The sequence below is a fragment of the Musca vetustissima genome, unplaced genomic scaffold (assembly GCF_032173495.1).
Source record: "Musca vetustissima isolate MV318-11 ecotype Yass unplaced genomic scaffold, APGP_CSIRO_Mvet_v1 utg102552, whole genome shotgun sequence".
NCBI classification, from domain to species: domain Eukaryota; kingdom Metazoa; phylum Arthropoda; class Insecta; order Diptera; family Muscidae; genus Musca; species Musca vetustissima.
Genome location: NW_026883772.1, coordinates 10,153 through 35,865, shown reverse-complemented (window position 1 = coordinate 35,865; position 25,713 = coordinate 10,153). Strand labels below are relative to the sequence as shown.

The 25,713-nt window shown below is 33.5% G+C and overlaps 1 protein-coding gene across 1 annotated transcript in view; it reads left to right on the top strand.

Moving 5' to 3' along the window:
• LOC133330793 (G-protein coupled receptor dmsr-1-like) overlaps positions 1-17,720 on the top strand; it is a 30,761-nt gene extending 13,041 nt beyond the window's left edge. Inside the window, exon 3 of the mRNA XM_061539200.1 lies at positions 17,412-17,720. Within this exon, the coding sequence (XP_061395184.1) occupies positions 17,412-17,707 (296 nt within the window). The 3' untranslated portion in view covers positions 17,708-17,720. The remainder of the gene's footprint in view (positions 1-17,411) is intronic.
• Positions 17,721-25,713: the final 7,993 nt, after the last annotated feature.

Here is a 25,713-nt window from a genome sequence, read left to right as displayed (position 1 = left end):
ATCTTGCCCACAAAACTGCACCTGAGAATGAACGCAAAACGAAACACACAGTTAAGCCACATCAATCAGGACTGTTTTGCTATCACACAATCACCCGACATTAACTTTAACCCAAACAAATGACGGGTTATTCATCTAAAGCCATATCGACCATAAGTTCAACATAGTTAATTACATTCTATATTCAAGGTCGCAATTACGAGACAGCCGAAGGGTTCTTCAATAAATAAATATTCAGAGTAGCAAATGCGTGGCCAAGTTCGAGGTCTTTAAATGGACAGTCATGGTGAACTCTTGGCGTTGGGCAGGGCAAAGGACATTAGCGTCTATTGAAATAAATAGGCATGACGTATTGCTTTTACTTAGTCAGTGACTCGGGGTTTACTACGTGATGGTGATGTGCAACCTACACACCTGGCGACATACGCTAACAAGAGGATTGTTATATTTATTGAGTGGATTAAATGAACCGGTGGAATTTTTGCGATTCGTTTTTTTATTTATTTATTTTTTTATTGCATGCATGTTCTTTATGATGTTTAATTGTTTTTATTCGATATATTTGAATGCAATACGCCTGGGGTGCAGAACAAGTAGATATTTATTGACAATGATAATGATTTGATTTCGTAAGAATGAGTAATCTATCCAATGAAAGTTAGTTAAGGCAGGCAGCAAGAGATTTGATTGAATAAAAACGAGTTACATACGAAACAGACGTTTATTGAAAGAACAATAAGTGCCAAGTCGTAATTTTTCATTGGAATGGGAAATGTCGGAATTTCATGTCACATCGATAATTTTTGGACCCAGGGACGTACGCAGGACGCAACAGAAAATTTTAAATTCTTCTATAATTATGGAGAATATGAAGTGTAAAGAAGAGCATAAATTGTGGATAAACTATTTTGACAACAATTAACAAAATGGCGGAACTTTGATATTTTTTTGGAAAATCGCCTATTTTTGACCACAAACTAGTTAAACAAGTGAAAAAGCGTTAAGTTCGGCCGGGCCGAACTTTGGGTACCCTCCACCATATATATACTGGCAGGTATTAGAAATGAAAACATAGGGAACCAAAAAATGGACCTATACCGACATTTCTAAAAACTGATTATGTAATCCATAATAGAAATTGCAGAAATTTTTAATGTTTAATTATACCCTCAGCTTTCAACACGGTGAAAATGTGCCTAATCGAAATACTGGTTCTAGACCCCATGTTTCTTAGGACCAAATCCGTTTCATAAAATTTAGATTTCATCAGAACTTTGTCCATCTTATTATTTCATCCAAACTTAGTTCAAATTGGAAGATGGGGAATATCGGTCCACTCCTTCTGGAACCTTCATACAGGGGATAGGTCTAAATTCGGATATATATAGTTCATTATCGAACCTTACGTTCTAATTTTTTATCTCGCTATTCTCCGCAGGTGAAATGATTACAACAGAGTCTTAGAACTAAACTCAAAACGCAGAACAAATCAGATCATTTTATATGGGGACTACCCCAAAAAAGGGGTGAATATTAATAATTTTGGGTAAGGAGATTTTTTAACATATACGACTACAAAATACCAAATTGCAGCAAATTCGGTTGAAAAACGCGCTGAAGAACCCCAAAATACCGACAAATTATGTAGGGGCTATCCGAAAAAATGCACCCATATTCACAATTTTTTGTGGAGAGATTTGGGACCCATTAAGAACTCAAAATACTAAATTGCAGCGGAAAAATACGATAAAAATCCGATATACTTATATACTTTACAGGGTCGGAAATGATTATTTGGATGAGATACAAACGGAAAAACAAAATTAATATACCCTCCATACTATGGTGGAGGGTATAAAAATAAGGAAGATCTTCACCGATTACATTTATCCTAGTTCATACGAGAGCTATACACTCCGAGAGAAACGTGTCAAAATTTGGAACTGATTGGATTATTAGTTTTTGTAGTTATGGTGCCCGCCATTCCTAAAAACACTGCTTCGAGAAAAATGCGTTTAAAGTTTGAGAATCACTCTTGCCGTCACTTGATGCTGACACAATAAATCGGCTATATCTTCAAGAGTTTTTGAGATTTTCACTTGAAATTTTGTAGAGACATGCTAGAATTAGAGTAGATTCGAATTAAATAAAAAAATTTCGACTCATATGTACCATATCCTTTAGATAGAATAGACATAGTATCTTTAGAGGACCACTCGGACCATGGATTCGTACGATATAAACTGCGTGAAGTACATAGATATTTGAACTAAATAAAAACAACCCATACACATACCAATCTAAAATTTATTAAAAATTGAATGTCAATCATCGAGGACATATTTGAGCTACCACCATTTGGTATGCTGCATAGTACGCTATCCAAAATTTATTTCGACACAAAATCCCGACACAAATATTCGATTTTGTACGCTGCGGACAAACTTTAGTTACTTGTTACATCATTTGGAAGAAATCGGATGAAAATATACGAGGGAGCTATATACATTGACAGTATGGTGAACCATTTACGTAAAATCGGAGGAAACTATATATGGGATCGGTATCTAAATCTGAACCGATTCCATCAAAACTTCGCATAAATCAATCCAGACCTAACTCAGTACTCTGTGCAAAATTTTGTCTCAATCGGACAAATATCGATAGTATGGTGCTCCATTTACATAAATTCGGACGAAATTATATATGAAGGCTATATCTAAATGTGAACCGATTCCAACAAAACTTCGCACACATAAATTTGGACATAATTCAGTACGATGTGCAAAATTGTGTGTCAATCGGCTCAAATTTGACTCGTTGGTGATCCATTTACATAAAATCGGACGGAACTATATACGGGAGCTATATCTAAATCTGAACCGAATCCAACAATACATTGCATACATCAATCTGGAACTAATTCAGTACTATGTGTAAAATGTTGTCACTATCAGACCAATATTGGGAATTTGGTGCAGCAGAACAGATTTCAAACAGAACAGATTTCAAAAAAAAAAAAAAAACATAACATAACATAACATAGTTCAATCTAGACCTAATTCAATACAGCATTTACATAAAGAACTCATGCAGCATTTACATAAAATCGGACGAAACTATATATGGGAGCTATATCTAAATCTGGTCCGATTTCAATAAAACGCATACATACTTCGCATACATCAAAATGTACCTATGTCAGTTCTCTGTGCAAAATTTTGTCTCAATCGGAGTTTTAAAATCGAACGAAACTATATGTGGGAGCTATATCTAAATATAACCGATTTTTTTTTATACCGTCCACCATAGTATGGAGGGTATATTAGTTTTGTTTTTCCGTTTGTAACGCATCGAAATATTCATTTCCGACCCTATAAAGTATATATATTCTTGATAAGCGTAAAATTATATGACGATCTATTCATGTCCGTCTGTCTTTTGTAATCACTCTAGCGCCTAAACGAATTGAGATAGATCGCCAAAATTTTGCATAGAGTCGTCTTTTGTCTGCAGGCAGGTCAAGTTCGAACGGTCCACGTTTAGGCATAGCTCCCATATAAGGGCACCCCCCATATTTTCGGTATTTTGAGGTTCTTGAGCGCGTTTTCCAACCGAATTCGCTGAAATTTGGTACATTGGGTTCTTATTGGGTACTAAATGTCTCCACAAAAAATTATAAATGTAGGTCCACTTTTTCTGGTAGCCCCCATATAACGGTACCTAGTAATTTTCAGTATTTTGGGGGTTTTGAACGTATTTTTCCGCCGAATTAGCTGTAATTTAGTATTCTGAGTTCTTAATAGGTACCAAATCTCTCCACAAAAAATTATGAATATGGGTCCATTTTTTCGGATAGCCCCCATATAAGGGTACCCCCCAAATGTCGGTATTTTGGGGTTCTTGCGCGCGTTTTCCAACCGATTTCGATGAAATTTGGTACATTTGGTTCCTATTGGGTGCCAAATATCTCCACCAAAAATTATAAATATAGATCCAATTTTTCTGGTAGCCCCTATATAAGGGTACCCCCAATTTTCCCTATTTTGAGGTTCTTGAGCACGTTTTTCAACCGAATTCGCTGAAATTTGGTATTTTGTAGTAGAATATGGTAACAAATTGCTCTACAAAATATTTTTAATATGCACCCCCTTTTTGGGGTAGTCCCAATATAACCCCTTTTTTATATTAAAATAGTTATGAAATTTGTTCCGCGTTTTGGGTTTGGTATTAAGACTCTGTTGTAACTATATCACCTGTGGAGGATATCGAGATAAAAAACTAGAACGTAAGGTTCGATAATGAACTATATATGAACTATAACCCGTATTTAAACCTAGCCCCTGTGTGGGAGGTACCAGAAGGAGTGGACCGATATTCCCTGTCTTCGAATTTGAACTAAGTTTGGAAGAAATAATAAGATTGGAAGTTTGGATGAAATGTAAATTTTCTGAAACGGATTTGGTCCAAAGAAACATGGGGTCTAGAACTAATATTTCGATGAGGCACATTTTCACGGTGTAAATTGTATACACCCTCATCATTTCTGAAATTTGTGTTATAGTTTACATAGAAATATCGGTATAGGTCCTCTTTTTGGTATGTTCCCTATATTTTCATTTCTAGTACCTGTCAGTATATCTATGGTGGAGGGTATCCAAAGTTCGGCCGGCCGAACTTAACGCTTATTCACTTGTTTTGTTTTTTTGATTGCCTAGAATTATTCCACGTACGGTTGGAAACTTCACTTCAAAATTTCAGAATTCTGCTAGAAGATAAAGAAACCTGTTCTCTTATATTTAATAAAAAATATATTAAATTCAATTCAATTTCTCTAAATAGAATTTAATTCTTCATTTACTCAAATTACGATGGATTGGCTCTACCAATGCAACAAACTTGTTGGAAATTACATTAAATGTTGTTATCATCATTTATAAACTGTTCATGATGAATGTGTACAACACAATTTTGACTTGGGCGAGTACACATTCTTTCATCATTTATACATTTCTAATCAGTTATATTTTATCAACTAGTTTTTTTTTTAATTTCAAATTCTGGGTGTGTTGAGAATAGGTGGGTGTCTGTGTAATGTTGAAATATACAATTTTCAAAAGTATTCAAATTGATTGTCTGGAAAACATTGTTTATTCCCACAATAATTGCTTATGGGTTGCATGTTTCTAATGGAAATTCAAATTATATTAAGAAATTATACTTTGTAGTTATGACAAAAGAAAAATAGTAATTATTTAAAGGTAATAATTACTATAATCTATAATTCTAGACGCAATTGGGCAGCTGAAGAAAACACTTTGTGTTTATGAAGAAGGTGTTGAGCATGGATTCATTGGAGTCAGTTCGTCTATAGATATAGATCACGTATTTAATTTAGTTTTATTTAATGTCAATGATCCTCAAAAGATTTTACGTCTGTTCAATTGAGAGGATACTGTACACATACAACCAAAAGTCATTTGAAAGGATATTAGTTAAGCATTTCTTGTACGAACACAAAGTGATGAAGGATATCATATATTCGGCTCCGTCTGACTTTTGTTTTAGCTTAGTGTTTTTTATAACCTACACAACTGTGTTGAGAGAATATATTGAATGACCAATCATATTATCATAGATTTGGTGTATTCAAAAGCTATTCATTTTCAAGCTACTAACCTTCAAAGTTTATTGACAGAATTGACATTGAAATATTCTTAAAAAAATTACCTATATTTATAAGTGTCAAAGTAAAGTTATCACTTCACATTTGTTTATACCGCTTCTACACTCAAAGAAAATCATTGTTTAATGGTGATTACTTTTATCAAAAAAATCATGAAAATAATGTTGCTTTTATTTAAAAAAATCTATAAGAAAATGACCCCTTTCTACTAAAACTATTTTATTTCTGTTTATTTAAAAGCATTCATTTAAATATTAATACTTTAATTGTATTTATTTAAGTTTATCAATTTTTTACCAGTGTAAAACGTTTTACAAAACTGCCAGACCACATTACTATTTGACTTTTAACGTAATTTGCTTTAGTTGTAATTTTGTATTATTGTCTGTAAAGTTTTGTGAAAAATTAATGATTATCTGATGGAGGAGATAAAAACAAATCAAAAACTTCTATTGGCATGGTGTAGACAAGTAGAATCACATGTACACACACACATATATGCGGAGGGCAAATTACTAAAAGTCTCAAGATTTCTGTGAAAATAAGAAAATTTTCTTTCGATACAGACAAAAAAAGTATAACACCTACAGACATTTGATTTGGATTTAGTTTTACCTTGTATGGCTTTGATTAATTCGATTTAAATGATAACACAGACATCATAGAATAAACTTGGAAATTATATTTATATTAGGTAAAATAAAACCAGTAAGGAAAGTAGTAAAGTCGGACGGGGCCGACTATATGATACCCTTCACCACTATGGGTATATTAAACAGGTCTATTTACATGAAATTGGATGAAATAAAATATGTGATATTTATCTGCATGTGAATCTACCTAGATCTATCCATAAAGTCAAAGGTCATCCGCTAGACTATGTATGTACTTCTATAAAGCGCAACTACGTAATTCTATGCTCAATTTTGTACGTTGTGCAAAATTTGATGTCAATCTGACTAACATTAGGAGTATGATGCCCAATTTACTTGAAATCGGGCGAAAACATATTTGGAAACTCTATCCAAATATTAAGCGATTTCAAACAAACTTGTCACAGGTTAGGTTATACTAATTTCAGAACGTTTTGTTCCTATTGGTGCCCTGGTGCGTCAATTACTTAAAATTAATCTATAATAAAAGGGAGCTATATCTAAATCTGGACCGATATTCATGAAACAAGGCAGACATCACTCTGGGCTGAATTCAGTACGTTATGCCAAATTTCGTGCAAATCGGAAGATATATAGCGACTTTGGTGCACCATTTACATGAAATCGGACGAAACTGTATGTAGGAACTATGTAGAAATCTGGACCGATTTTCTCGAAACTTGGCAGACATCACTCTAGGCTCAATTCAGTACGTTATGCCAAATTTCGTGCAAATCGGAAGATATATAGCGACTTTGGTGCACCATTTGCATGAAATCGGACGAAACTATATGTAGGAACTATGTAGAAATCTGGACCGATTTTCTCGAAACTTGGCAGACATCACTCTAGGCTCAATTCAGTACGTTATGTCAAATTTCGTGCAAATCTAAGGATATATAGGGACGTTGGTGCACCATTTACATGAAATCGGACGAAACTATATATGGGAGCTATATCTAAATCAGGACCGATTTTCATGAAACGTGGCAGACATCATTCTATGCTCAATTAAGTACGTTATGCCAAATTTCGTGCAAATCAAATGATATATAGGGACGCTGGTGCACCATTTACATGAAATCGGACGAAACTATATATGGGAGCTATATCTAAATCAGGACCGATTTTCATGAAACGTGGCAGACATCATTCTATGCTCAATTAAGTACGTTATGCCAAATTTCGTTTAAATCGAAAGATATATAGGGACTTGGGGCACCATTTACATGAAATCGGGCGAAACTATATATGGGAGCTATATCTAAATCAGGTCCGATTTTCATGAAACGTGGTAGACATCATTCTATGCTCAATTAAGTACGTTATGCCAAATTTCGTGCAAATCAAATGATAGATAGGGACTTGGGTGCACCATTTACATGAAATCGGACGAAACTATATATGGGAGCTATATCTAAATCTTGACCTATTTTCACGAAACTTGGCAGACATCATTCTAGACTCAATTCAGTCCGTTACGACAAATTTCGTGCAAATCGAAAGATATATAGGGACTTGGGGCACCATTTACATGAAATCGGGCGAAACTATATATGGGAGCTATATCAAAATCTGGACCGATTTTCACGAAACTTGGCAGACATCATTCTAGAGCTAAATGATTAGGCTGTACCAAATTTCGTGCTATTCGAAAGATATATAGGGACTATAGGGCACCATTTACAAGAAATCGGACGAAACTATATATGGGAGCTATATCTAAATCAGGTCCGATTTTCATGAAACTTGGCAAACATCATTCTAGGCCCAATTAAGTACGTTATGCCAAATTCCGTGCAAATCTAAGGATATATAGGGACTTTGGTGCACCATTTACATGAAATCTGACGAAACTATATATGGGAGCTATATCTATATCTGGACCGATTTTCTCGAAACTTAGCAGATATCACTCTAGGCTCAATTCAGTACGACCTGTACTTTGTTTACAATTTAACATGGACAGACAGACGGACGGACGGACGGACATGCATAAATCGACTTAGAAAGTGATTCTATGCATATTCTCAAAAGGAATCATGTGTCTATCTCGTTTCCTTTTGCCTGTTACAAACATATGCACAAAGACATAATACCCTGTACCACAGTGTGGTGAAGGGTATAAATACACCTAATTGTAAGATATTGTATAATTTCATTGCTAAATAGCATGCGTTCTTTAATGTAACGTGTTCTTGGCTAAGTTCAGAAAAATATGAATTTCCTGAGACAGTCATTTTGGTTACTTTTCTTATAGGGAGCTATCGAAATAAGTCAACAAATATTTATAACTTTTGATAGGAAGATGTGTTATTCAACATTTCAAGTAATATCCAATTCGGTTTAAATATATGTCAAAGAACCCCAAACTACCGCATAATTGTCGTAACATCCTGTCCAATAGGGAAGACTGTGACAGCTTCGCCACTTTTTGTTTAGAGCTCTATATATATATATATATACTGGTTATTGCCCTCTCAAATTCGTCGAAGGTGCCCGTACCCATAGGCATAATCTTGTAATTATCATTGAAATTCCAATCCTCTAAATGTTATATTTTGTGTTAATGTCCAACTCAGTGTGTGACTTTTAAGGCTATATTTTCTAGCGGCAGACGTTGACGTCTCAAGGCCGCTATTACCTTCCGGACCAAAAACTTTATTATTCTGGTCGCTCTAGAGGACACAATTATGACCCGAATACCACGAAATTTTACACAGAATAAGCATGTCAGTTTTTATGTATACATAGCGGGTAAAATTTGTATTCTGTGGCGTACATATCTACACCGATCAGATTTTGTCCTTTAAATTATTATATTGTTTTTAGTGTTTGGATAAGAGAATTTTACGTAAATATCGGTTATTGTAAAGATAACGCCTATAATTTTCAATGATGATCAGATGATATTTCGGGGATGAAATGGACCGAAATTATCAACCGACCATCACAAATTTTTCATGGGAAAGGCGATCTGACCAAAACTTTTTTCTGTAAAATAACGAAATTTGAATCTTATAGAGTAAATGTTTACCCCGAAACCATAATTCGGAAAAGTTGCCTCAGAGAACATGTTGAGATCTAATCGGTCATCGGGTAAAATTAGGCAAATATTGCGTAATATTAATTAAACCCGGTATATAGATTCGCAGAAACTTGGAGCTCAGTGAAGTTTGATAGGGTATCATATGGTCGCCCTCGTCCGACTTTACTGCTCCGCTCACTTTTTCATAAGAATATACATTGTAATTAACGACTTCTGAATAATACTGACCTGAAATTTGTACACGAAATACTTACGAAATTTAATGGAAAAATTACAAAAGAAAAAACCGTAAGGAAAGGTAAAAAGTCGGACCGGGCCGACTATATGATAACCTTCACCACTTTGGGTACATACAAAAGATGTTTATATGTACAATATCCTTTAGATAGAATGGACATAGCATCTTTGGAGCACCACTGAAATGGAATCGGGCGGAATTAACTGGGTGAAGTACATAAATATTTTAACTAAATTGAAACAACCCACACACATACCAATCTAAAATTTATGAAAAATTGAATGTCAATCGTCGAGCAAAATATGTATAAGATCTATATATAAATGGAAGTATTTGAGCAACAGTGGCATCCACTATTTGGTATACTGCAACACAGTGTGCTATCCAAAATTTATCTCGACACAAAATCCAATACAATAAACATTAGTTAAGGGGATCCCCATTGACAGTGTCAAAAAATTAATTTAGTTTTTTTTAATCTACACTAACTTAAGAATATCCCTACAACATTTCAAGTGAAAATCTCAAGATCCATTGAAGATATAACCAATTTATTGTGTCAGCATCAAGTGACGGCAAGAGTGATTCTCAAACTTTAAACGCATTTTTCTCGAAGCAGTGTTTTTGCGAAAGGCGGGCACGATAACTCAAAAACTAATACTACAATCGGTTCGAAATTTTGACACGATTCTCTGGGAGTGTATAGCTATCGTATGAACTAGGATAAAGCCAATCGGTGAAGAACTTCCTTATTTTTTAACATAGTTTTTGGTCAAAAATAGGAGAATTTCCAAAAAATAATAATTTCCAAAGGCCTGTCATTTTTTTAATTTTTCTAACACCCTTGAAATTTCGCAATTTCAATGTTCCAGTGTGGAGTTATCATGCCCGCCATACAAATAAGGACTCTTTTAATGACTAAAAACAACAACTAACAAATTTTGCAAATTATTTTTCTTCTCAATTAAATCTTCATTTATATATGTGTGAAATTGCAAATCTTAACATGCATTGGTATTCATTTACCAGCCCAATGAAAAGCATGAACATTTTTTATTGGTACATCATTTTGATGAAATCGTCTTCGATCCAATACGATATGCAATATTTCATGTAAAGTGAACAGCACAAGTTGCACCTCATACATACACTACACATATACATCTGAACCGATTTTAACAACAATGTATCCTCGATACGTAAATTACATACAATCGGACGAAAGTGTATATGGGAGCTATATATAAATCTGAAATTACTTCAACAAAACTTCGCGGATGTCAACCTGTAGTAACTTCAATACGGTATGCAAAATGTTGTTTCAAACGGACAAACATTGAATCTGAACCTATTCCAACAAAACTTCGCATACATAAATTTGGACCTTCAGTACTCTGTGTTAAAATGTATCTCAATCGGACCAATATTGGCATTATAGTGCTCCATTTACATAAAATCGGATGAAACTATATATGTGAGCTATATCTTACCCTGAACTGATTTCAATAAAACTTAGCATATGTAATTCTAGACCTAATTCAGTACGCTGTGCAAAATTTTGTCTCAATCGCACCAATATTGGGAGTTTGGTGCACCATTTACATAAAATCGGACAAAACTATATATGGGAGCTAAAATTTAAATCTGAACCGATTTTCTCCAATTTCAATAAGGTTCGTCCTTGAGCCAATTAAGTGGCAAGTGCCGATTCAGAAAGTGATTCTATGCATATTCTCAAAAGGAACCATGGGTCTATCTCGATTCCTTTTGCTGTTACAAACACATGTACAAAGACATAATATCCTGTACCACAGTGTGGTGAAGGGTATAATTACAAAGAAGATGAGTCACACAATGATAACTCAAAATATCATATAACTCAACATATATAAATTTTATTAAAAAATTGGGATAATGAGCAGAACCGTTATATGGTGGTATCCCAAAAAGAGGATCCTTATCTCGGCCCAATGGCTAATGAGCGCATATAAACTAACTTACACCGGTTTCAACCAGACCTTGCACAACCTAATATTTTAACCATCTCCGGTGAATATTTTGAGGTTTTGTAAACGGAAAGACAAATTAAATATTCTCTCCACCTAATAAAATTTTATTAACCGAAAATTAGTAGCAGTCGTCTTTGGCCAAATTTTACTTTTTACATATTGGGCCCATAAATAACCATCATACATTTATAAGAATGTAATGTTAATATTATTTACCGATTGTTTTAAATGAAATGTTTTAGAACAAGTGTAGGTTTTAACCTAATTCCAACTATAAATCTCTGTAATTTGGTTTATCGGTTGATTTTGACATAACACTAAATAATTTGACCCTATGGAATGGTATGTGGAGGTATCAAAGTTAACCCTAATATTTCGCAAAATAATCCGATACAGTTTTACAAGTTACAAGTTATGAAGTTTTCTGTTGAATATTTTGCAAACAAGCGATTATCCAAACAAACCAAACATATAATCTTTTAGGAATGCGATCCCAACTCCACGAATAATTCTGCGAAATTTAAATTGATTGCGGTCCCCTAATTCCGTCACACTGTGTCAAAGTCATCCGATGTCCGGTCAGCATGAAAATAGATACTAACGAAGGTTGTGTCATGTCAAATACATATTGCTACAAAAAAATTGTTGTTTTTGTTGTTGCAGAACTTGTTATCTACAAATTGAAAAAAAAAATGAGAAAGAAAACAAAAATAAGAAACAAAGACTTTGAAGCCTTCGTAAACCCAGAGGATATGTTTGTTGACATTTTAAACAATTTTGAAAACATCGTTAATTTTAAGCACAATTTGTAGACCGCAAAAAGGACATTTTATATTTGTTCGCCACTTTACATCTTTCCATCGTAGCTTTCTCTAAGTCAACAAAAAATTTGCAAACAAGCAGATGTTTATTATTTAAATGCTAACCTCGTTTTGTTTTGCCCACTTGGACAATATTTTTGTGAATTGGGAATATATTCTTAGTGAATTGCTTAAAAGAGCAAAAAAAAAAACAACAACAACAACTTAAAGAAATTGTTAAGCGTTTTAGAAAAATAATGTTGTTGAATTTGCCAGTATGAGAAGATACAAGGGTTGTCACCGGCACATGCCTGCAGATGTCTACAGATGAGTAGATGACAACATTTTCCAAGAATATCAGATAAATGAAGTTCAGGATGAGGTAGAGTACATAAGGGTAAAAAGTCATTGTTACTCTAGAAAACACAGTGCAAAATCACTGTCAAAGTCGAACCCTATTGAAATAAAAGCAGATTCGAACCCTATTCAAATAAAATCATCGATTAGATACACTTTGTATATTTCTCATAAGATCGAACTTATTTTATAATTATATGTGACAAGTATAAATATTTTAAGATTTTTATGTGCATTTAGGGAGGATTACAAACATCACAGTTCATACGATAGCTATGTATCTACAGAATAAAGTGTTCAATTTTGGATCTGATTGGATTACAAATTTTTGAGTTATCGTCCCCGCCATTTGTAAAAAAACTGTTTCGAGAAAAATGCGTTTAAAGTTTGAAAAGCAGTGTTCCGGTCACTTGATGCTAGCATAATAAATCGGCTATATCTTCAAGAGTTGTAGAGATTTTCACTTAAAATTTATAAGGACATTCTTGAATTTGTGTAAGTTGTAATAAAAACAAGTGGAAAAGTGTTAAGTTCTGCCGGCCCGAACTTTGGATACAAACAAGTGAACAAAAAAGTGATCCTATACCGACAATTCTACAAATCGGTGTATGTTAACCATTATGTACACCAAATACAAATTTCAGCAATTTTTAATTTCGAGTAATGACTATCCCCTATACTATGGTAGAATATGCCTATATGGGGACAACCCACGAAACTAATCAGCTAACTATTTTAATATAAGACTACAAAATACCAAATTACAACGAATTCGGTTGAAAAATGCGATAAAAACTCCCCAAATACCGAAAATTTGGAAGGTACCGTTACATGGGGGCAACCAGAAAAAGTGGACCGATATTTATAATTTGTATTGGCGACATTTGGTACCCAAAAATAACACAATGTACCAAATTTCATCGAATTCAGTCGAAAAACGCGCTCAAGAACCCCAAAATACCGAAAATTATGGGGTAAGAACCCATTGTACCAAATTTAAGCGAATTCGGTTAGAAACGCGCTAGAAACGCCCCACACAACATTCCGTAAATTCGGGGGGTACCTTTATAAGGGGCTACCAGAAAAAGTGGACCGATATTTATGATTTTTTAAGTGGAGACATTTAATACCCACAAACAACCCAATGTACCAAATTTCAGCGAATTCGTTTGAAAAACGCGCTCAAGCTCCCCAAATTATCGAAAATTGGGAGTGCCCTTATATGGGGGCTAACCGAAAAATAAGCCTATTTTTATAATTTTTAGTGGAGACATTTGGTACCCAAAAATTTTCTTTATAAAAACGCGCTTAAAACTTAACCTGCCTGCAGACAAAAGAGAGTCTATGCAAAATGTTGGACATCTATCTCAATTCCTTCAGAACATAGCGTACCGACATAGCTAGATCGTCTTAGAATTTTACCCTGATCAAGAATATATATGTACTCTATAGGGTCGGAAATGAATATTTCGATGAGTTACAAACGAAATTAAAAAACCAGTAAGGAAAGTAGTAAAGTCGGACGGGGCCGACTATATGATACCCTTCACCACTATGGGTATATTAAACAGGACTATTAACGTGTAATTGGATGAAAAAATATGTGATATTTATCTAAATGTGAATCTACCAAGATCTATCCATAAAGTATGTTAATCGACTTCAAACAAATATAAATAAGTCATCCGTTGGGCTATGTCTGTACTTTTAGAAAACGCAACTACGTAATTCTATGCTCAATTTTGTCCGTTGTGCACAATTTGATGTCAATTTGACTAACATGAGGAGTTTGATGCCCAATTTACTTGAAATCGGGCGAAAATATATATGGAAGCTCTATCCAAATATTAAGCGATTTCAAACAAACTTGTCACAGGTTAGGTTATACTAATTTCAGAACGTTTTGATTCTATTGGTTCCTTAGTACGTCAATTACTTAAAATCAATCTATAATAAAAGGGAGCTATATCTAAATCTGGACCGATTTTCCCGAAACTTAGCATCATTTTAGGCTCAATTCAGTACGTTATGACAAATTTCGTGCAAATCGAAAGTTATATAGGGACTTTGAGGCACCATTTACATGAAATCGGCCGAAACTATATATGGGAGCTATATCTAAATCTGGACCGATTTTCTCCAAACTTGGCAGACATCACTCTAGGCTTAATTCAGTACGTTATGCCAAATTTCGTGCAAATCAAAAGATATATAGGGACTTTGGGGCACCGTTTACATGAAATCGTACGAAACTATATATGGGAGCTATATCTAAATCTGGACCGATTTTCTCGAAGCTTGGTAGACATCTATCTAGGCTCAATTCAGTACGTTATGCCAAATTTCGTGCAAATCGAAAGTTATATAGGGACTTTGAGCCACCATTTACATGAAATCGGACGAAAGTATATATGGGAGCTATATCTAAATCTGGACCGATTTTCTCCAAACTTGGCAGACATCACTCTAGGCTTAATACAGTACGCTATGCCAAATTTCGTGCAAATCAAAAGATATATAGGGACTTTGGGGCACCATTTACATGCAATCGTAAGAAACTATATATGGGAGCTATATCTAAATCTGGACCGATTTTCTCCAAACTTGGCAGACATCACTCTAGGCTTAATTTAGTACGATGTGCCAAATTTCGTGCAAATCGAAAGATATATAGGGACTTTGATGCACCATTTACATGAAATCGGACGAAACTATATATGGGAGCTATATCTAAATCTGGACCGATTTTCTCCAAACTTGGCAGACCTCACTCTAGGCTTAATTCGGTACGTTATACCAAATTTCGTTCAAATCAAAAGATATATCGGGACTTTGGGGCACCATTTACATGAAATCGGACGAAACTATATATGGGAGCTATATCTAAATCTGGACCGATTTTCACGAAACTTGGCAGACATCATTCTAGACCTAAATGATTAGGCTGTACTAAATTTCGTGCAAATCGAAAGATATTTAGGGGCCGTTTACATTAAATCGGTTAAATATATATATGGGAGCTATATCTAAATCTGAACCGATTTTTCCCAATTTCAATAGGGTTCGTCCTTGGGCCGAATAAGTGACCTATGCCAAATTTCATCCAATTCGGATCATAAATGCGACCTGTACTTTGTTTACAATTTAACATGGACAGACAGACAGACAGACAGACGGACAGACGGACGGACGGACGGACATGCATAAATCGACTTAGAAAGTGATTCTATGCATATTCTCAAAAGGAACCATGTGTCTATCTCGTTTCCTTTTGCCTGTTACAAACATATGCACAAAGACATAATACCCTGTACCACAGTGTGGTGAAGGGTATAATTAATATACCCTCCATACTATGGAGGGGAGGGTCCCCTTAAGGAGTTAGTGGTGGCAACTTCAGTCGAAATGACTCCGCCTGTGTGATCGACGAAAAATTTTCAAATTGCATTTTAATAATGCGCTTCCAAAAAGGCTAAATCTGTCCTATCGACGAAAGAACGCTTTGACATGTTTTACCGATCAAGAATAAAGACTGTCAAATTACATCCACTTCGATTGGAAAATGCGGAAAATGTATTTATTAATTTTCGAAGTTTTAGCTTGAATATTGAGAGTTCAATTGTGATTTTAACATCACAGATCGATTTCTGTACCCTCCAAACTATATTGTAGACAATTATCAATATAGGTCCATGTTCCACTTCCACTTCGATTGGAAAATGCGGAAAATGTATTTATTAATTTTCGAAGTTTTAGCTTGAATATTGAGAGTTCAATTGTGATTTTAACATCACAGATCGATTTCTATACCCTCCAAACTATATTGTAGACAATTATCAATATAGGTCCATGTTGTGATATAGTCAGATTATCCAACATAACTGGCTATAAGTTGGCTTTCCGGGTTCTTAGCGCTAAAATTCTTTGAAATCTACCCACAAAAAAATGACCCCCATATTTCCGTACACCCAAATATTTGGAATTTTTAAACATTTGGGCGCGTTTTAAATAGAATTGAATTGATATTAGGAATTCTCTCTCAAAATTATCAATATTGACCCATGTCCCGGATAGACCCCACATAACGGGACTCACCACTTCCGGTATTTTGAGGATATTCGACATATTTTTTTAACAGAATTGACTGTAATTTGTAACATTGAGTTTCCATTGAGTAGTTATTCTTCCTACCAAAATGGTTGATATGTCGTCAACCCTAAATAGTGGACCCAAATATTTGGTATTTTGAGAATATTGGACACGTTTTTCAATCAATTTACATATAATTTGGTATGTTGAGTTTTTATTTCCTACCAAAATTGTCTATATTGGTTGACATTTTACGATAGACCCCAAATACTCGGTATTTGAGGGATTTCCTTTTTAAACCGTATTGGCTGTTATATCGTATGTTGACAACGTTTTTACTTTTATTCAGTATCGTACCTATTCCGTATATTTGTACTATTAATACTATTTTGAGATATTATGCCTTATTAAAAATAACTATTCAATGTTTATACATATCCCATCGATTTTTATATTTCACATCAATGTACACATTCAATAATAAAATACACATTTTATAAATTTATTAAATTTCATTTTTCGTTTCTTAGGTGACATTATGGACATTATGGCTCTCATCAACTCCAGCATTAACTTCATTCTCTACTGTTCGATGAGCCGACAATTTCGTACAACATTTACCCTACTCTTTCGTCCGAAATTTCTCGATAGATGGTTGCCAGTGGCTCAAGATGAGGAGACAATGGCTGGCACCAATCGTCCATGTCGTCAGAGTAATCGTGGCGGTCAAGGACCTGCACCGAATGGCATTCGACGTGATGAAGTTAGCAAAAGCTGTGTGATAGAACAAAATCAAATGACTACAACACAGGTAACAAATGTGTAGCATAAAGCGAAACAACAACTATTAACGTCGGCAAAAACAACAACAAAACAAAGCCACGTTGCAGCAGCAGCGTCCGAAGCAGCTAATGTAGATTTAGTTATATCCCCTATACAAGATAAGGCTAGTAATAGGAATCTAGTTGATAGAACCAAGTGTCAAACACATAACCAACAACAACTTCTAGTAGTTAGGGAGGATGAACCCGTATGTGACATTGAAAAAAATTATCCCACAGAGGATAATGACAATGGCTGTAACCTCAAAGCCCATCGAAAACAGAGAACGCCCAGCAAATGGCGGGCCAAATCATCTTCATCTTCGTCTGTGCTATTAAACTGTATAATATGTAATCTTAAACGGCATCATAGTTTTAAACAACAGCAAGGTCAACATTTGTTAGGTTTCAGTGCGCCAACGGTGACAGCAACGACTGCCGCAAACACAACCACTGGTAATCCTTTAACACAACCGGCTGTCGTTGTGGTTATGGCAAAGGACTCGTCTACAGATCATCAAGTTTATGTGACACATTTAGTAACTCAATGTGCTGAAAATGATATGGAAAATGTTGAGAGGCCGTTGTCGTGTAATGTTTAAAACTGGTGGCAACGACAACAAACCATGGTTTCAAAGGTATCATTGGTGCGGCTGGTCCTGTCATTATTTGCATCAATGATGTTAATGTTTCATTCATTCAATGTTTTATTGTGTCAAATGAAATATGTCCGACATACAAAATTTACAGACCTTTTTGCATTAAAAGGGTCTATTTGGGAAACCTTTTCCATTCCACAATGTATGCATGGAATGTAATTTATTTTTCTTTTATGTGAAAAATAAAACATTATTAAGATTTTTAATAAAATCCTTAAACGTGATTTTAGCAACTGCACCGATTATGGGTATGACTACAATTGTAGCTTATTTAACTTTGTAAAAGAAACTTAATGTTCGTCTGGTCCGAACTGTTTATATTGAAGTCAACTCCAGCAGTGCCATTAAATGGACACTAAAGTAATGTGGGATTCGGGAATTTAATATAATACATGAATACGTTTTGAAAATATTTCAGAACACACAATCAATGTTAACATAAATTCATATTCATAGCTTGTGGCATAAATGTAATTCATAGTGATACTTATAAATTAAACAGAAAATTATATTCCATCGCAAGATTTATTCATAAGTTTAACAGGGATGCGAATTCGATTTCTTCATTGACTGTTAAATTTAAATTAGTATTCGAACCAAAATAGTTACGCACATTACTATCATTACGTTTTTTTTTAAATATTCTGAATTTTTATTATGTTCTGGATGGTATTTCGCGATTAAAATATTGACAGCATCAGAAGACTAAGCCATGAATTCGCCACCCTGTAGACCTTATGTAATAGGCCACGTTCTATCGGATTTCAGTAAAAAATTAAAAAATTGTACAATTTCTTCAAACATTTTTGATTCGAGAATACAATTGCGAGGCTATTGCGAGTTTTTATGTACTGAAGAATCGATATCGATATACAATTATGTATACGGCTATGTCATGTACACATTTGAAATGGATTGGAGTAAAAACGCAATTTCCAAAAAACAATTCCAATGAAAAGAAATAAAATCCTCGTTGATTTCACCCTGGTATTTAAAATACGCAAAACCCGTCGAGATATTTATAAAGATGATGTGTTTTTGTAAATTGGCTAGATACATTTTTTGACCTCTGACGAAACCGCCAACATACCTAAAGTAAGATGGGATAACTGTTAAAACTGTAAGAGTAGATACCACTTCCGATGGAAAATGAAACCTTACTTTATACCCTCCACCATGCAGATGACATTCAATATGCGTAAAATTAACGGGGCTCATACTATCTACAATATACCGAAAAATAGGGATGGTGCGAAATGAAAAAAGTCAAATTTTGCCTTCCTTAAATATGAGATGAGTAGGTGATTAAATTAAAAAAAATGTATTATTTTAATATACATCATTTGTACGCACGTTAAATTTTTACACATATGTTTAATAGAAAATACATGGTAAATCATTACTAATCGTGAAAATTTTTAAAACTAAAGACAATTTGTCTGTTCCAGTACTTTTTTAATAGTAAAACTAGTAAAAGGGAATCATTTAAAAATCGCTCTCAGAGTACAAAATAAGTTGAAAAGTTCTGGAACGCATATCTAGTAAATATGCCAAAATTAGACGGCAATACGTCAAAATCAACATAACAGCCAATCAGAAGTACGCATTCCCGTTTACAAAGAGAACGCCATTTTGTTTTGTGCTCTCTTAAATTTGATTTAATGTTTTACCAGTTTTGTGTGTTCAGGAACGTTTTTCGAAAAAAAGTGGCAAAACTTGTAAAATTAGATGTTTCTTTTAGGTTCTGGAACGGAACTAATATTTTATATTCATTAAGCTCACAAAAATATATAACTTCATTACTCTTATAGTACGTTTACATTTAACCGGATTTCGTTAACCCATATGTCAAATAAATTCTCACAAAGTAGGTTAACCCGGTAAAAAGTTCTAATGTACAAGGAGTTTTAAAGTATTGCGTATATATTCAATGTTTTGCATATACAAAAAATAATGTATATTTCAAATCAAGTCTTCTATTTTTAGATTGTTTAGAAAAAATTACATCGAAAGCTATAGCACGCATTTCAATATAAATCTCTGCAGTACAAAATGTCAAGTTTCAGTTGGGTTGGGTCCAAAACACATCGTTTGTAATAGCAAGACATTCACATAAAGCAGCATTTCAGTTCTGAGTATCTACCATTTGATGTTTATGACCGAGTCTTGTAGCTATAGAAAATAAATTCATTGTGCGAGGATATTTTATTTTTGTTCTTGAGTTATAAGCGGTGCAATTGCCGAATCGGCAAAAGTTGTTTGGATATAATTTTTGGTTTTGTAATTATTGCATTCATGGAAAATTCATTTAAAAGCGTGATATATGATTTTGACATCAAGAGTCGGAATTATCATTTAGGATTCGGATTTAATCCTACGGTCAATAACCGGGTACATTTGTACCTTTTTTGAATAAAAATGCTGTAAAATTTTTAATAATGGAGATATTTGGATCAAATTTTGAGGAATCATTCTTGAGTTATTTTCACACATAATCGAAGAAAAAATTATAAATATTGTCCATATATAATTTTTACAATTTTTTAAAGTTATTACCTACGTAGATCAATAACCGTGGTACATTTGTACCCATCCAAAGATAGCTAAGTAACTCATTAAAAAATTGGACTATCGTGCGGTTTTTTGTTTTTAATTAGTCTATACGGATCTGGTCTAGATGTAGGAACTCAAAATTATATATACATTAAAATAATATATATTTAAATCCATGCTTAAATGATAATCTATCTAAAACAATCATAGTAAATTCGTTATAGCTTTCGAATGGGTTAAGATTTTTTATTTTTTTTTATTGGGATCTTATTTAGGTGTTACTCAACCCCTCTGCAAATTGAGGCCCTGGATAACATGGGGCCATCAGGGGGCCATTAGATTCCAGTGCTATGTAAGCTTTTTATACTTTCGCCATAAGGTAAAGTGTATATTATAATGAAACACTGGAGACCCCAGAAGGTATATGTATAACCCCACATATAACGGTACCCCAAATATTCGGCATTGACTGTAATTTTGTATTTTTGGCGATATCGGCCCACTTTTTATGATAGCTCTTATACAACGGTACGTATTTATTCCGTATTTTGGGGTGTTTGGATAATTCGGTTATAATTTAGTATTTTGAATGGTAGCAAATCTTTCTACCAAAAACTATGAATATTAGTTCAATTTTTAAGATATCCCCATATAACGGTACCACCATTAGTGTTTTGGTGTTTATGCACGTTTTCAAGCACTTGCATGTAATATGATACATTGAGTTGTCATAGGGTAACAAATCTCCTTACCATAAGTTATCGATATCGATCTACTTTTTTAAGATAACCACCACAATCCCCGAACGACTACTGATATAAAAGTTTGACCCGGTTGAACTTAACGACGTTTTTACTTGTTATTAGATGTCCTCATTTTATGTATCGGTAGTTTGCTATATCCTTCACATTAGATATTATGATTATTATGCATGTTTTATATTGTTGGTTTACCGATTTATCCCATTTGCAATATCAAACATCTAAGGAGTAATAACAATATATTTGCAAAACTTCAAAGTTCTATATATTTTTTTATATTGCTGCTTTATAGTTTATTAGTCAAACTTTGCATTGAAAAGGAAAGTTAGAGAAAACATGCGATTCAAAGTATCTTTTTATATTAGTTTTCTCTGTGATGAACATTTTGGTATCGGATACATGCGAGGTTTTGTGTTGATATTGACCCCCGATCAGGTATATAACTACCATATAATGGTACGTGGCATAGGTATGTAATTCAAGGAACAACATGTTCCTATGGAACTATTATTATTATTATTTTCAACCAAATAATCTAGGCATGGATCTTAAAATCAAAATTCTATAAATGGATACATACTCAATTCAGAAAGTCTTCTTATTGCCCATCCTTGCATTTGTCCCAAAATTACGTGAATTCTATGTGAATCGCGTGTGCATTCAATAATATACTTTTCAATTATTTTTTTGTATTGTCACATAAAATATTTTCAATACAATGTCAATCTAATCGAAAAAATTAAATATTTTGAAAATTTTCAATAATTGACAAATGAAGGCTCAAAAGAATGATACGCTACCAATTTTTTATCAAAGGATCACAAAATAAAACTACGACATGGTGCAATCAAAATAGCTCGATACTACATTCGTGGAAATGCAAATATGCTTCATAATTTTTTTTTTGCAATTTTTTCGCGGTTTTCGATTTTTTCTCACCTTTTAAACCTTTCCTGGAGCTCCACGAACATATCAAGACAATGATAAGAAAAATCTGTTCAGCCGCTCTCGGGTTTTAGCGAGACTAACGAACAGCAATTCATTGTTATATGTATACATATATGGGAAATATTTCCAATTTTTTAAAAACAGATTGAGGCGAACCAGTTTTTTATGTTCTCTATCAATTTGGACTAAGCCACTCATTTCACGGCCTTCGTGTCAAAGTAAAACTAGAAGCCAACAAAATGGGAACAACGCCCCTTATGTATCATTTTTCAAAATTTTAACTGCATCTACCTTTAAAATGATGCAGACATTTTGAAGCTCGATTTTGAGTGTTTTTTTTTTTAATTTTACTTCTAGCTTTAATACGCAAACATGTATTTCTAAAAATCGATTATTAGATTATTGTAGTCGCGAATCTGCGTAATTTGATATATATTTTGTGTATGTAGTATGCACAGCTTCCGAGTAATACTCATCCGATGGTGAAAATTTTGTGCGATCAAATTTCTAAAAAACCTATTTTTCGGGCCAAATTTGTAGATCTGTCAACTGAATGATATGGGTATCCGCGATCAATAAGTTTTTCTACGTTTCGGGTGATATAAAATCTTCTTCGTGAAAATCCATCTACTAGAACGGCGGGAACTGGCCTTCCAAAAACACGAAATTTGGCAAACAATGTTTTTGAAAATATCGCGGATTTATTTGTGTTTTCTGTGGATCATTTCCGCTACAATAAATGACCTCATACGGATTTTGATCTTTTCGAAAAGAGAACTTTAAAAACTTCAGCCGAAAGAGAGATGTACCCAATTTATCTGAAAAATAGTGTGAGGTGGAACATCCATGGTTCTTAATGGACCACATTGAAATCGGTATAGATCGATGTATTTTTTTAGGATGCACACCGAAATCGGATGCGCGTTAATGGCATATGGAGTTTACGGAAATTATTCGCGTTTTACGATGTTTTGGGTACTTCAATGTAACGTGTGGCACATCTTAGCCGTCAAATGAAATTTCGCAAAATATATATGGATTGGAAGATAAACTTCAGTACTTCCTGTAAACCGCATGCGCATCAAATGATTTTGAGAATTACGCGATTTAGACGCAATTTAAAATGTATATGTATTTCATCATATTATTTTATTTTAAGGTTTATTCCTATTTATAGAACCCAACGATTTATCGGAAGGGTCTTGATATAATCCGCAAGGCGTATACTTATATACATATCGTATCCTTATATACATACATTATTATATAAGTCAATTTTTCGGCGAAATTCGGATAAAATAGCAGAATAGCCCCAACATGTTTTCTGAAATTTCTTGTATAAAATTAAAAAAATAAATATGATGACATTATTTTTTCGAACCAAAAACAACTTGTGTGATTTTGATATCATTTGATTCATCATGGTGTTTAGATTATGTAGATATTTTTAAATTAATTTTTAGGTGTGTGTATGTCATTAATATAATAAAAATATTGACGTAATCTCCTATATTTGTATTATTTTTCTCATATTTCGCGAAGATGTGCAACTTTTTCGCGATTATTATAACATTTTCATATTCTTATTTTACGGAGGAAGATGTATATCAACGTTTTTGGTCAATTAATAAACGGCGTAATTTTAAGATTTTTTTCTTATGCCCAAAATTAAAACCTCGATAACTTTTGCGCGCATCAACCAAAAATTTGATCGCGAACGGTTTCGGAGTCAGAACATTTTTCTCTATATGAGTACCAAAAATCATTGATGTACCACAAAAACAAAAAGCTGATTTTTTGAAAGTGGAATATTAAAAAATTGACAATATTGCCCATATATAGATTATTTTGTTCAAACATGGTACAAATTATGTAATTCTATAAAATATTCTACCTTTTAGAAATAAATCCAAATTAAATCTTATCATGTTCCCCTAATTTCATGAAAATTTCAATTTTTGCTACTGATTCTCAACGTGATTTAAATAAATTAAACAGATCATTGCTATCTTATTTTTTTTGTGAACAGCAAATTATAGAACATGTTTCAGTTATTCCAAAAATTTTCAGTTTACAAAAAGGTGACTATACCACAGTACCAACCTGTACCACATTTGCATCACTTACTCTATGCATTTGCTTGGATTACAATAGTAATTTAAATTACAGATTGACTTCTGAATATGTAACTGACATTATCTTCTTTTGGATATGGTGATGTATGAGTAACACACTGATATACATAGTGTGTTATTAAATCAATCATACGTTAAGTTAGCATTATATTGTAAAATTTTCACAATTAGAGGATTAATATGACACTCAATTAAAATAAAATATTTCTTTAATGCGATTATTATTACTGAACATCCAAATGAACTTATGTTCCAGTTACGAACACAATTCGAAATAATATTTGAATGATTAAGCAGACAGAACATGCGATATGCAAATGTATTATAAACAAATTAATGTAAATGGAAAATTTCCATTTTCAAAACAACAACAACAACATGACACACTAAATGTATGACATATACCATTAGTCATTTGAAACATATATGCTCATTAAAACTTATTCCAGCATCAAATTTGTAAATACCTTACAATTAGTGAAATTTTAAAATCAGCTCATCTTTGTCGACTCTCCATTAAATTATATTATTTATTTCGCCCAAGGAATTAACATTGCACACACCCATGTTCAATTGTATAATGACATTGTAATGCGATCTTTATGTTTCATTTGTATCCACTTCATTGTAATTTTGTAATGTATACTTCACATTTATGTTAATTAGCCATTCAGTTGAATGAATGTCAATATAATGACCTTTGTACTACACCTGAAGGATGAATGTTGGATAGATGTTATAATGAAATTTAATAATTAAGCTTCTATGTTTCGACATCTTCAAAATTTGCAAGTGTATCTTGTTATTTCTTTCGAACATTGTGTACAAATGAGAACAACAACAAATATAAGTTATAAAGCTGTGATTTCCGGGTGTATAAAATATATAAATAATAAAAGCGCTGGAAATTTTCATTAATTAATGCGTTCATAAATGGATGAATTCTATTTGTAAT